This window comes from Oryza glaberrima, chromosome 7 (assembly GCF_000147395.1).
Source record: "Oryza glaberrima chromosome 7, OglaRS2, whole genome shotgun sequence".
Lineage (NCBI taxonomy): Eukaryota > Viridiplantae > Streptophyta > Magnoliopsida > Poales > Poaceae > Oryza > Oryza glaberrima.
The window spans coordinates 11,787,066-11,801,341 of NC_068332.1; the positions used below are offsets into that span (position 1 = coordinate 11,787,066).

Consider the following 14,276-nt stretch of genomic DNA (forward strand, 5'->3'; position numbering starts at 1 on the left):
CGTCTCGCGGTTTACCGATGGATTCTATAATACACCCTATATTTTTTTTTGATAATGAAATAATACATCCTATATAATATTCGATGTGACACGCTAAGACTTTACCCTGAATCTAAACACCCCCTTAGCTGCGTGAGATTGGGAAATGGCTGTGATTGTCGTACAACGTCAGTACGTCCAGGGGTGCAGCGAGCCACCCATATGCAGCGAGCTCTGCGGAGCGTAACGGTCTTCCATCCAAAGGATCCTTATCCTTCCCCAGCCCAGAGGGCACGGCACCTCTCCCTATAAGACGGCACGAGCGACATTAATCGCCCCCCTCTCCATCTCCAAATCCAAACGAGTTGATCGTCGCATCGAGACCAAATAATGTCAATTGCCAGTGTCTCTGCCAAGCCTCTGTCTCACCTCCCCGCAAAAAGAGGCAAGTGAAACCATCTATCGACCCTCTTTTAACTTCTACCCTGGATGTATGCGTGCTGTACAACTCTGAATTTATCTGCATGATTCTTTCTTGGCGGTACTTTCAGGATCATCCAGGTTCACAACGAAAGGTACATCAAGAGTAAGGGTTATGATGCTTAGGCAAAAAAATCCGGGAGGCCAGAAGAAGAGCTTTGATGGAACAGGCGAGCCTCTATATCTTGGGATAGACTTTGGAACTTCAGGTGCCAGATATGCTCTTGTCGATAAGCAAGGGGCCATACATTCTGAAGGCAAAAGAACTTACCCTCCTGTACGAGTTTTGTGAATCTCTGATCATTTTTTTCTTTTCAGTTTGGCTGAAGAATGTAGATGAACAATTGATTATCCCAAGTTTTGTTTTATTGGCTTAAAATATCAGTAAAACTGTCGTTTAATTGGATCAGAATCAACCAGCTAACTCCTTTTCAGTCCATAGGTAGAACAAGATTGAAAAATATGGCTGTAATTTTTTCTCTGCCATCATCACTGCATTGGATTATTTGTTCACTCCTAACGAGCATACACATCCTTTGGTTTGAGTTACTAGGTAGGTTGGTAGAGTCACAAACTGGGCAAGCTCCTGGAGAGAAGCTCTCTTCCATCTTCTGGGTGATATCCCAGCCACCTACCGGCCATCCATCTCTTCCATTTCAATCGACGGGACTTCAGCCACCACTCTCATCATCGACAGGTTTCTGTTCCTCAGATCCTTACACATTCCACATCGCTTCAATGCAAAATTCAGTCAGACAAAAGGTGCATCGCTAATGCAAGTATCTGACCATGCATGCTCGCAATCAGGAACAATGGAGGGATTCTTGCTGGCCCATATCTCTACAACGAGAGCTTCGCAGACGCGCTGCCCGCAGTCGAATCGATTGCCCCGGCAAATCATACGGTGTGTTCTGGTTCGTCCACCCTGTGCAAGCTTGTGTCATGGTGGAATTCGAGCTCAGCAGGCTTGAGCAGTAGAGATTCAGCGATACTGATGCACCAGTCAGACTGGTTGCTCTGGCTTTTGCATGGAGAATATGGTGTTTCTGATTATAACAACACTCTGAAGGTAATTATATATCTTGACACCCCCTACCCAGAGAGCCTTTACTTATTAATATGACTGAATTACACATTGGGCCACCTTTTATTGTCATAGCTTCACATTGAACCACCCCAAATCTAATTTTTTCATTTTAGACTAGCTAACTTTATATTTGTTGCACTTTGAACCATCCTGACTTTCTTCTCTAGCCATGTCTATCAGTGGCGGACCCAAGTTTAAAATACAAATGGGGTGGCAGAGCTAATTCTAATTAGGTGATGGCACAACGCACATAAACCATAGTCGCTGGTTCACGGCATTGGCGCAACAGCACACGGCACGAACATCGAGAAAGTTAACAACGAATATTGGTAGTCGAATAAACATATATGACTTGTATGTAGAGAGATGAAAAAAAAAAGAAATGTTGTTAGACAATACGGGGAACCACTTTCAATAGTTCGAGGGTATAAAACGACATGAAAAATTATTTAAGGATTTAAGTGCTTCGCCAAAATAGTTCAAGTGAGTAAAATGCATTTTTTATATATGTACCAATTTAACTATTTACTATAGACTGTATTATACACTAAAGAAATAGAAATAAAATTAAATTTTATGTATAGCTAAAATCAGAAACAGTCAAAATGGTACTACTTCTACATGAATTTTCATAAATGTTTTTGTTCCTACTTAAAATACTTGATTTATCTGATTATTCAATAGTAGACTGATGACTAATATGTTAGAAATAGGACTAAAATGAGGTTTGGGGGGTGTGGGACGACACGGACTGTAGGTGGGTCGGCCGACCCACCCTGCCTAATGGGTGCGTCCGCCACTGTCTATCCTATACTCGGGTAAAGATATGACCAGCTCATAGGTGGAGGTTTTCACTAGCGTGGTGGAGCCAAGTCCTCAATGCCATTGATGTGCTAAAGAAGTGGTTTTGGATGGTCCAAAGTAGAACAAACATAAATTTAGCTAGTCCAAAGTGAAAATGCGGCAACCAAAGTTGGTCTAAAGTGTAATTCACTCTATTAATATTAATCATGTACACACGTAGCGAGATGAAACTATAAGAACATGTAACTGACGATGAATGTCCACATTAGTGTCCTATGTATTTTTCTTTTGAGAAAAAAACGCATTTCAATGTAGTACAAGAATTGCTCGCCAGAAATTTAGGGCCCCTTTGATTTGGAGGAAAAATATAGGAATTTTGGAGGATTTCAATCCTATAGAAAAAATTTTTATGAATGCCTTTGAATCAGAGGATTGAATCCTAACCAATCCTTTGAAATTCCTATGGAATGGACAATTCTATAGAGATTTTGGAGAAAATTTAGCAAGAACTCCAACCTTTTGGAAACTTCCTTTGAGTCCATCTCTCTCATTTGATTTCTGCGTTTTTCCTGCGGTTCAATCAAACGATCATTCCTGTGTTTTTCTTGTGTTTTTCAATCATCTGTTTTACACTTTAATTCCTGTCAGAATCTTGTGTTTCCTATTCCTCCATTTTTTCAACCCCGCGATTCAAAGGGGCCCTTATTTATAGTGTTTTCATGCTGCAGGTGGGCTACGATCCAGAGATTGACTCGTACCCAAGTTGGTTGATGTCACAGCCATATGCTTACATGTTGCCGTCTGTTAGAGCACCCGGAGCTCCAATTGGCTCAATCAAGGAGGATGTACGTGCACAGTTTGGTACAGATCCAACTTAATTTTCATATTTTTTTGGATCTCGTTAAACTATATATTGATTTGGATGTCGTGACTACAAAATGACATCAAACTGAATAGTAGCTTTTATTGAAATGTATGGCATTGGCATGTCAGGATTTCCCAAGAACTGCGTGGTCTGTACTGGAACAACGGACAGCATAGCCGCTTTTCTCGCAGCGCGCACCACAGAGCCCGGGAAAGCTGTGAGTTAATTCTACGACACGGATGAATCGCAATTCACAAAATGTTTTTTTTGTATGACACGTACGAATCAATCAGTGAATGGATCGATGATCAGGTGACGTCGTTGGGTTCAACTCTGGCGATCAAGCTGCTGAGCAACGCCCGCGTGGACGACGCGCGGTTCGGCGTGTACAGCCATCGGCTGGACGACATGTGGCTGGTCGGGGGCGCGTCCAACACCGGCGGCGCCGTCCTCAGGCAGCTCTTCACCGACGATCAGCTCGTCGCTCTCAGCCACGAGATCGACCCGTCGGTTCCTTCCCTTCTCGATTACTACCCTCTGCCTAAGAGAGGAGAAAGGTTCCCTGTCTCCGACCCCAACATGATGCCAAGGTACACAAGTAAATCATCATTTACTAATTCAACTCTTTTCTTTTTCATGATATATACTCGTAATACTATAAATCTACAAAATTATTACAGAATCCTAATACTATAAATCTAGAAAAAAAATTACCCAAATTCATAGTAGATGAATGTACTATGTTTATTTTATTTATGGGACAGAAGGTGTAGGCCTCATTGATCTTGACAACATTTATTTGTGTTTGAATGTTTTTGTCTCATATATCTGCATTAAGGCTGCAGCCTAGGCCGGAGAGCGACACGGCGTACTTGCATGGCATACTGGAGTCGATCGCGCGGATTGAGGTGATATCTTTTTTCTGCGCTGCATTAGCATGAGTTAAAAGAAAAACTGAATTATTGGACATTGAAATTTGGTAATTTTTAGAAATCATGCAACTTTAATGGAAAATTATAAAAATAGATGTTGTTTATCTGAAATCACAAATTAAGCACCCTATTGAACAATAGTTGTTTGACAAGGTTTAAAAAGTTAGGGACTTAGGATGTGTGTGGATGCATGTGAATGGGCTGTGGGACATATCAAACTTCGGGAGTTCGGTAGGCCACCCCATGCGTGCTCTTTTCTTTTTTTAATCAGGCCAACTAAGTTGTCGAACAATATTATCGAACTACGGTTGTTTGATAGGGGGCTAAATTTGTGATTTTTATCAACCAATATTTATTTTTTATAATTTTCCATTAAAATTATTCTAAAAAAATGAAATTTGGCATGTGGACGAACGGCAAGCAGGCAAAGGGGTACAATCTGTTGAAGGAGCTCGGCGCAAGCATGGTGGAGGAGGTTTTGACGGCGGGTGGAGGAGCTCGGAACGATAAGTGGACGGCGATAAGGGGAAGGGTGCTTGGTGTTCCGGTGAGGAAGGCGGAGCAGACGGAAGCGGCCTACGGGACTGCACTGCTAGCACTCAAGGGTGCTAATACTTCGCACTAGCGCTCTAATTTAGCATAATATATGTATATATACAGTTTTTTAATGATATATTTGTGTATGCGTTGCAATCGCAAACTTATAATGTACTTGCATTGTTTCTAAATATACGACACTGTTTACTTTTGGACATAATGTTTGATCTTTGTTTTCTTGTTAAAGAAATAGTGTGAAAAAAGAAAAGTCATATGCCTCATAAAGAAACATAGTTACCGCCTAACCCAATAGCAAGATAATGGTCTGGGTAGTCCATGAATTAATGTTAGAGAGTATGATAATTTTAGTCCCATACAAATGAATCACATTTCGTAACATATGTACAGTTCATAAGTTAACTTTAACCATTAATATCTGTTTAATGGAAGGATTCAACATTTAAAATGTTGAGACGATGAAAGAAGAGGTAAATGATGACATGATGCCACTTTGAGGAAGGCTGGTCATTTAAACAAAAAATCTGGTAAGTCATTTAGTGCCACTGCTGCCGGATCAACCTATACATTTATTGACAATTTTCTTCTAAAAATTTAACAGATGCAACTATAGTACAATCGTAGTGTAATTACACTGTAACTTACATGTAACTTGTATATAACTTTCAAAAATCTCTCTGTAACATGCTATTTCGGTGAAACGGAGGTCGTGGGAACGAATCCTCTCACATATGTGCGCGCAATAACTTTTTTCCTTCTTCACTTACACAAATCTTGAAACAAATTTAATGGTTCAAAATTATATGAAAGTTATATGCAAGTTATACATTATAGTTACATTGTAGTTACATGCAATTTACAGTATTATAATTACATCTCTAAAATTTTTAGGAGAAAATTTATCGATAAATATATAGCAAAAGTGTTCTCGTTATTTGATGGGCAATCTAAGTAGCAACAGCAGCTAGGATACATCAGGGATACCACACACACCTATAGGTTAATATTCGAAGCTTTGGCCCTAGCTCCTACATGACAATTAAGGGCAGCACACTATGCGCAGGATTTGGACAAAAATTAACAGTATCACACACGTTTTTAATCCAGATAGCTAAAGCCGCACGGATATCTTAAAGGGTTAATAGTCCATGAAGTGGGCTCTAATGCTTGTTCAAATAAGATCTGACCCATTTAGAAAGTTACAGACCATAAGATGGCAGAAAGGAACACTGTAAAAGTACGATATATTTGAAGACTGAAGGCATTCAGATAACAGCTCTAGGAGCAAAAACAGATGAGTAAAAATGAAGACAACCGGTACAGAATAACTAGCAGAAAAACAAACATGAATCTGCATTGAATTTAATGTGAAAGAATTACTCGTTACTACCAGTAACCGAGAGGAAACACTAAATGGTGATGGATATTTGGGAATATTTAAATAGGAAATTCCTCTCTCAAGAAGAAACAAGAAACCTGTCAATGGACGCAAAGCAGACAGAATAATACAAAAGAATTACAACCGAGTCTTGAGCTCTTCATTTCTTTTTCTTTTATTTGTGTTAGTATGCACTGAAACCTAGTCCAGAGAAAACTAAAATATATTTGGTTATAAAATCTTGAATTGTTCTCAGAAGTGTGCGTAGACTACAGTGATAAAGTAGAGTACTGGCAAATAAAGCCCCAGAGTAAAACTGTAGCATGTATTTCCTCTGTAGACATCACCATAGTTTTATACTTAAAGAAATGAAGTCTTTTTTTTCAAGAAAGAAAAAGACTTGAAGATTTTTTTTTGTGAGGAAAAACTGAAATATATTAAACTCCAGGAGCATTATAATCTCGAGGTAAAGGCTCGCACGCACACACAGGAACTTGAAAACGCCACACGGTAGATTGCTTAGATTTCAGAGCCAGCTGAGCAAGACTATGGGCAACACCGTTATCAGCTCTGTAGATCTTTCCAATCCTAGCACTGGGAAGCAGATTCAACTTGGCTTTAGCCTCGGAGAGAATATGCCACAGCAGTGATCTGTCCATCGGCCCATTCTTCAGCATATTTACCGCATTTGCGCAATCACTCTCTAGGATCATCGGCTGCTTAATCCATTCCACCGTGAGTCTTATGCCCTCCAGACAAGCCAGCACTTAGGCCTCCTCTGCCGACCCGCAATTTCTTATCACTTTCCAAGAAGACAGAAGAACCCGCCCTTCATGATCCCGAATCACAACCCCGGCACTTGCATCTCCCGTACTCCTGACAAAGGCACCATCCGAATTAACCTTGACCCAATCCACCGGAGGCTTCCTCCAGTTAGAGAACTGAACTCCATCTTCCTTTACCGGCTCCGATCTCTGAGGACAACAACTCGCCTTGCCATGCAGATCCAGAGTCTTAGGGCAGTTTTGTTTATCTTGCCGAAGAGAATCCCAGTAACTTAGCAGGAAAAGGAAGGTTCCCTCTACACTCGCCCGACCCGCACCAAACAAGATATCATTTCGTAAGAACCACGCCCTCCAGAGAACGAGGAGAAAGCAGGACCTCACATCCTTTGACACATGTTGCAGAATCATCAACAGCCAACCGGCCCTGATCTCACCAACAGATTTTCAGCCGGGAGAAGCCATTCCAGGCGCAGTCTGTCACGGAGCTCCTGCGCCCTTGTACATGAAATAAAAGCGTGGAACTCATCTTCCTCCTCCAGACCACAAATGCGACAGATAGCATTATTTTCCATTTTTCGAGTTATCCGGTTGCACATAGTAGCCACCTTTAGCCACACGCCAAGCAAAAATCTTAACCTTATTTGGAACTGAGTTCCAAATCTTCTCCAGATGCTCCGTTCTCCACTCGCTGAGCAGCTAGATGCCCCCATATTGGAAGGCAGCTGAGACTTCAATGCGACTTTATAAACACTCCAAACTGAGAAAACACCCGACTTCTCATAGTGCCAAGCAAGAAAATCCTCCGACTGATACTGCGGTAGTTTAATCCTCAGAATTTCAGGGACATCACAAGGTTGACACACCTGATATATCAGTCCAACATCCCATGATCTGTCCTCCTGATTAATCGGTTCAGAAACCCATCGCATCCGGCACCTACCCTTCTGGCCTGCCAATTTGAGAGAAGTCTCCCTCAGTATCCACTGATCACGCCAAATTTTAACCTTCTTTCCATCACCAATGCGCCATATCAACCCCTTTTTAAGAAGTTGCAAACCATATTCCACCGCTTTCCAGGTACGAGAAGAATCGCTAGGGAAAACTGCATCTATCAAGTCACAGTTAGGGAAGTATTTGGCTTTTAGAATTTGAGCACAAAGACTGTCAGGGAAGGAAATTAGCCACCACACTTGTCGACTAAGAAGAGCTTGATTGAAGAGCCTTAAATCCCTGAAACCCAGGCCTTTCTTGACAAATTAAGCGTCTTTCTCCCCATTGTCTTCATGCCTGACAACAATTTGTAGCACAATACTATGAGAAAAGCTATAAATCTGTTAAGTGTTTATAAAAAAAGGTTGGCGGACTCATATATAAGCAGATTGGAGAGAGACAAAGAGTGAGAGTGATCATCTGTTAAGACTACCAAATTAATAGCAATGAAATTAAAGAAGAAATTAATTATCACCTCCGAATTGGTGCTTACTATCTTTCTAACACATAATACTTTCTGAAATGAGCAAAGGTAATGCTCTTCCTAAAAACATTATGCTCACTTCCCTCTGTAGCACACAGAGGCATTTCAACATGCACCTTACAGGTGCTTTACTGGAGAGCCTCTTATGTACTAACACAGGGAGCAATTTGTGAGCACATATTAATGGCTTAGCATTGAATACACAAGCAACTAAATATAGCAAGCTATATGCTCAGTTGCTCGGATACAGCGTTTGCAAGAACAGGATGAGTCCATCAGCTGAATCAGTCCAATGGAAAATCACAGAATGGGCCAACAGGCACGCTCTTCTGATGTGGCCATTGCTTTTGCTCGCCGCTGCAACACCCTGTCACATTAGGGTGACCCTCGACAGGCTGAAACTAGAGCAAAACGATAAAAAGCTTCTGGATGCACCGAATATTGTTCAGATATAAACTTAATGAGAGAAAAAAATAGAAGGAAGATCAAATGATACCAATGGAGAATAAAGCCATATGGTGTTGTAATTTGCATATCTGTTATTTGCCAATCATACCTTTGATGAGTGGTGGAGCATGCCCTGTGATGCTGTTAATGGCCAGATGCAGCAGGGCCTCAACTCACTTGTCATCCTTGGGGCATGGATTATCTGGAAGCATAGAAACCATTGTGTGTTTGATGGTGCCACTCCTAACCTGACGAGCACCCTGTTACTTGCCAAGAAAAAAGTGCAGTTCTGGAGTTTGGCTGGGGCTTGAGGACTCTCTTTCCTAAGAGCCCTATCGCCTGGATCTTAGTCTTTTAGAGGTGGTTGTTGGTAGTCTTTTGTCATAGGTGCGAACATAATCTGAGTTCTACTAAGGTGCACGTGTGTACTCAGGATTCTACCCTTTCTTCTTTAGCACAATGATATGACATGCCAAGAAACAGTGTGGTCGGGGGGGGGGGGGGGGGGGGGGGGATGTGATGAGGTCCATAGAGGATTTCGCTCGACCTTGGTGTTGTCATGGATTGGACTAGGGAAAGATACCAATGGTAGGGATCAACACCATTGAGTCTGCACCAGAGCAGAGCAAGGCCTGCTCAGTGCCAGTGATCGGGAAGCACTACAGAAGAAGGGGGGGAGGGGTTAGAAATATTGTCGTTTTCATTACAAATTACTGTGGATAACGCAATTAACTTGTTCAGGTGGGAGCAAACATGGTGGCAGAACAAAATCAATTCATACCATACAAAACTATTTTATCTGTTAATAGCAAATCAACTGCAATATCATCATAAAGCAACTTCCCAGCTTTGTGAATAGAAACCTCGAATTAAATTTCTGACAGGTTGCTGGAAGTAAACAACAGTAAACAACATAATGGGGTGTAATGGTCCAACATAACAACACATATTTGAATCTTCAAAATCTTGTGAATGTAGCCATACAAAAGTACAAAACACAATGTCTTATGAAACTCATATTAGACTAATCAGTTCTGAGAATCTGCTAAAATAAGTGTGACCACAATACACAAGAAATAGTACATATGCATTTCACCAAAATTGAAAAATAAAGGAATAAAGGGAACTGTTGGAGTTGAATGCTTACTTATCAAGAGCATCTTTGAGACAAAATTGGATTTATCTTCAACCTGACATCAACTCTTGCTTCATTAGCAACCTTCAAAATGGCACAAATCGATAAAAATTTCAGAACAATCCGAGGTACTAGAATACAGGAACAGTCAGGTAATTTGGGTTTTATTCTCAATATTTTTCACCTTAATGTTTTTCATGAGCTTCTTAGACAGTCCTGCCATCCTTTGCAATTTGGGTTGTATTCTCAATATTTTTCATGAGCTTCTTCGACAGTCCTGCCATTGTTTCTGATTGTAACAGAAATTCCTTACTACTTTATGATCAGCACCACCTGGTTTAAAAGAAAGTTACAGCTCATGGTTGATTGGGATGCACAAACTATTTTCTGATTGCAACAGGATGGAATTAGAGCTTGAAGACTGATACACAACAAATTAGCCAAACAGCAAAGAATGCAACAATTTTCAACATAATTTCAAGAGGAAGAAATTCTCACAATATAATGCAATCAAAGCCATGCACTCATGAATAAACGAAGCCAAGATCAGTTACAACCTATAAATTATTCAGGTACAATGTACAACTCAGTTTTTATGAAAATTAAGTTACATTCATTTTCCATTGCTATATTCTACTCCATCCTACATCCTGCATGCTATTGTTAAAATATGCAGGAGCAAAGAATTTTGCAGAGTGAAACCTGTAGCAACTAAGAAGTACCTTCAATAGGGAGAGGGATGCCACAAAAGACTCGCAGGTAACAATCATTAACCTCTCAGAATCGTATCAATAGAATTAAATACATTAAATTATTTGGTATCAGCATGCTGGTGATATATGTTCCTGAGATAATACTCCATGTGCTTTCTTGAAGAAAAGCACTCAAGCCACAGCTTTGGAGCTGCAGGATGCACATTGTACAGGTTGGAAATGAACCTCTTCTCTGAGTTAGCAAGCACAGTTGCAGGGGCTAATGTTCTTCTAAGAAGACCATTCTCTCGGAGCCACCGAAGCATTGTATACCTAGGCTTTACCCGGTTCTCCAAATCAAAGCACAGAAATGCTGGAAATAACTCGAGGTACTCCACTGAGTATCCTAGCTCCTTAGTCATATAGTTCAACTTGTCATTAAGCATCTTCTTTCCCTGGTTGAGAATCTTTGGGAATACACTCACGATCTGACACAGCATCTTGTACTCCAACCCTCTTTCCAGGAGGCAATCAAATCTCTCTTGCAGAGTATCCCGATTGCTGTGCAGTACGGCTATTATCTTTGTGGCTATCTCATTCTCACCATATCCAATGCTCTTCAAGAATTCCAGCTTGCCGTCAATATGCTGAGCTCTTTTATCAGCCTTCATCTTAATCATCCCTCCCAAGAATGCTCGCTCAATCTCAACGTCATAACTAACATCCTCCAACACAAAATCTGGAAATAAATACCGCAAACTCTCCCCACCATCAGAAATCTTCTCCAGGAACCAATGATCCAGTTCCATTGCCCGCAGCACACCAGGGAGGTTCTGCAGCAGGTTCTTCCCAACAACGTACGGGTGCTTCTCCACCGCTGCATTAACCTCATCCACTGCCAAACCAACTCTCCTCAGGTACTCCGGCACCGAAATGACAACATCACCAAATTCAAGATAAAAAACCATGGGATTGGTAAGCAAGAATCTCCCCACCTCCTCTCCCGCCATCCCCAACCCCTTGAAAAACTTCAACATTTTACCAATCCTCTCCTCCTCAAGCTCAAGAAACACCCTCTGGTTGTTGCAGCCGACAAGGTCCCCAATGCCCCCGACCTCTGAACCAGCATCATAGAACATCCATGTCCTGCGGCAAACCCCCAAGAAAGCATCAATGTCATTGGAGGTCCCCAAACCAGGGCCCAGCCTTCCAAACACCTTGCCAAGATCGTCGACGAGACGGTCACTGCTGGAGAGATCGTTCTCAAGAAGCGAGGGGAAGGCGAGGCAGGCGGCGATGATGGCGGCACGGGGGAGCGGGCCGAGGCAAGCCTCGAGAGAGGCAAGGCGGGAGGTGATGAGGTCGGGCGGGAGGCGGAGGAGGACGGTGGGGAAGAGGAGGCCGAGGCGGGACCAGGGGAAGCCGAAATGCGCGAGTGCGGCAACGGCTGGGAGGAGGGACGGGTGGTCGGCGAGGAACATGAGGTCGGAGCGCGTGGTCGGGGGCAGGCCGATGGACTCGAGGAAGAAGGGGAGCTCGTTGAGCGGGTGGAAGGCGAGGTGGCGGCGGAGGAGGGAGGGGAAAGCAGAGGTGCGGAGGGAGCTGGGCACCGCGGGGAGGCCGGCGAGGAAGGCGTGCAGGGAGCGCGGGGAGCGCGCGGCGATGGTGTCGGCGTGGGAGGAGGGGAGGCAGCGCGTGGCGTGGAGGTACTCGGAGACGGCGGCGCGCGCGGCGGGGACGGCGGCGCGCCGGAGGCGGTAGGGAAGGTTCCATAGCTTCGGGGGTGCCGACGAAGCCGCCGCGGTGGAGAGCAGCCGGCGGAGCGCCGCCGCGCGGAAGAGCGGCATTGCGCCGCTTTTGCTCCACAGAGGAGGTGGGGTGGGGATGGGCGAGCGAGGTTTAGGGTTTTTCTCAGACTTCGTTTGCTTGGCAGATAATGGTTCGGTTCAGTGAAAAAAAAGAGAGTGAATTACAGTTTGGTTTGTCTTTTTTACCGTTCACTTTAGAACACTCTTAATTCAATATTTTTATTTTGGACTAGCTAAATTTACATTTATTTCACTTTGGAACACCCCAAAGCCACTTTACTACATCAACAATCTCCAGGATATTGGTTATGGCATGCTGCCAAAATCCTCCACCTCTGAGCAGGCCATACCTTTGTCCGAATATAGGATGGATATTAAAGAGAGTCGAGGTGATCCAAAGTAAAATTAAAGTAATAAAAGATGGTCTAAAATGCAATTCACTAAAAGAACCTGAAAGAGGGATAATATAATAAGTAACATTTGCAACCGAGATGTTGCAAATTACTTCTACCGACTCAAAAAAGAGTGCATTGTTACACGAGAGAATCCACACTACTGACTTACTCTCTTGGTTTCAAAATAAACAAACTTAGTACGAGATACATAACAATGCCAAAATGAAAACCATACATTTACCTTCAATTTAAATCAATTCTCACCCTTATCAAAGAAACTCTATTCCCATTCACTCAAATAAACAAACTTAAGGCCTGTTCGGCAAGTTGGGACTGCAGCTGCGACTGTTGCAGCCCCTGCTATCTTGGAGCTTGTCGGACTGTTCTAGTTGGTTGCGGCGCAGCTGCAACTCCGGCAGCCGAACAGGCCCTTAGTACGAGATGCAAAACAATGCCAAAATGAAAACCATACGTATACCTTCAATTTAAATCCATTCCCACCCTTCTCAAAATAAACTCTATTCTCATTCACTCATTTCCATTAACCTAAAATTGGTACTCTCTCTGTTTCACAATGTAAGTTATTCTAGTATTTCCCACATTCATATTGATGTTAATGAATCTAGACATATATATCTATCTAGATTCATTAATATCGATATGAATGTAGGAAATGCTAAAATGACTTACATTGTGAAATGGAGGAAGTAAGAACAAAGAAAAAACCCTTAACAAAATATCCAATATGTTGATACCAGTTTAAAGAAATGTAGCACTCAGATTAGTTTTAAATCAATTAAAGAATCACTCAGGACAAGTTGCAAAAACCTAGTAAAAATGAAAAAAAAGGACATTATTTTTTAAGATAATGGAAGATTTATTGAACTTGGCAAAATTTTTTAAGGACACTCCTAGCCTCTACACTACGATAGTGCATACAACCAACACACCTCACACACAAAGAAAATAAAAACCAAACTAAGGTTCAAGAACCTTGCACCTGAAAACTATGTTGCCACCCATGCACCAAGGTTAAAAAAAAACTCATTGGCCACATGCTCCACATGAATACAAGCCGAAGTGACAAAACTATGTGAACCGGGCTTCTGGAGAATAGCCCATGCTCGAAGCTAATGTGTAACCAAGAAAATAACTAGCAAAGGAGAAGAAACATATTTGCTTTCAAAAACCACAATCATTCCTTGAAAGCCAAGTGACCCAATAAGTTGTTGCTGCCCCTACAAGAAAAAGATGTCTGAGCTATTTGGTTTATCGCAAAGTCTATTTCCCAAACATATGTGACACAATCCTAGGCGAACAAATGTTCGAAGAAATCTGGATTAGAGACCAAACCAACCGAGCTAGCCGACAACAAGTCTGAGCTCCTCTCCTCTCCTGCCACCGCATTGTGCGCCAGTCCTCTCCCCCGCCGCTCGCGCACTCCATGGCCGAAAACAGCC

General features: G+C 42.3%; 2 protein-coding genes across 10 annotated transcripts; one reads left to right on the plus strand and one right to left on the minus strand.

Moving 5' to 3' along the window:
* Positions 1–230: 230 nt before the first annotated feature.
* LOC127778654 (D-ribulose kinase) lies at positions 231–4,894 on the plus strand. Of its 2 annotated transcripts, none has more exons than XM_052305274.1 (9): positions 231–424; positions 531–736; positions 1,017–1,156; positions 1,267–1,528; positions 3,079–3,211; positions 3,344–3,432; positions 3,528–3,805; positions 4,061–4,123; positions 4,572–4,716. In XM_052305274.1, the coding sequence occupies exons 1-9, from the start codon at positions 370–372 to the stop codon at positions 4,591–4,593; spliced, it is 1,248 nt and encodes a 415-aa protein (XP_052161234.1). In that variant the 5' UTR covers positions 231–369; the 3' UTR covers positions 4,594–4,716. The 2 variants fall into 2 exon arrangements, with proteins under 2 accessions (XP_052161234.1, XP_052161233.1); XM_052305273.1 differs by having other exon boundaries at positions 233–424; positions 4,054–4,123; positions 4,572–4,894.
* Positions 4,895–5,652: 758 nt separating this feature from the next.
* LOC127780464 (transcription termination factor MTEF18, mitochondrial) lies at positions 5,653–12,511 on the minus strand. 8 transcript variants are annotated; one of them, XM_052307379.1, is made up of 5 exons: positions 10,644–12,511; positions 10,106–10,254; positions 8,896–10,005; positions 8,056–8,152; positions 5,655–7,967 (listed from the first exon to the last, which is right to left on the minus strand). In XM_052307379.1, exon 1 carries the CDS (start codon positions 12,458–12,460, stop codon positions 10,733–10,735), a length of 1,728 nt encoding a protein of 575 aa, XP_052163339.1. In that variant the 5' UTR covers positions 12,461–12,511; the 3' UTR covers positions 5,655–7,967; positions 8,056–8,152; positions 8,896–10,005; positions 10,106–10,254; positions 10,644–10,732. The 8 variants fall into 8 exon arrangements, with proteins under 8 accessions (XP_052163337.1, XP_052163338.1, XP_052163334.1 ...); XM_052307377.1 differs by having other exon boundaries at positions 5,653–7,967; positions 8,054–10,005; XM_052307378.1 differs by having other exon boundaries at positions 5,653–7,967; positions 8,051–10,005.
* Between the last annotated feature and the right edge of the window lie 1,765 nt (positions 12,512–14,276).

Coding starts and splice junctions, on each gene's coding strand:
- LOC127778654 (XM_052305273.1), top strand. CDS start 370: ATGTCAATTGCCAGTGTCTCTGCCAAGCCTCTGTCTCACCTCCCCGCA. Junction 3,806..4,053: donor GACCCCAACATGATGCCAAG/GTACACAAGTAA, acceptor ATCTGCATTAAG/GCTGCAGCCTAGGCCGGAGA. Junction 4,124..4,571: donor AGTCGATCGCGCGGATTGAG/GTGATATCTTTT, acceptor AACGGCAAGCAG/GCAAAGGGGTACAATCTGTT.
- LOC127780464 (XM_052307377.1), bottom strand. CDS start 12,460: ATGCCGCTCTTCCGCGCGGCGGCGCTCCGCCGGCTGCTCTCCACCGCG.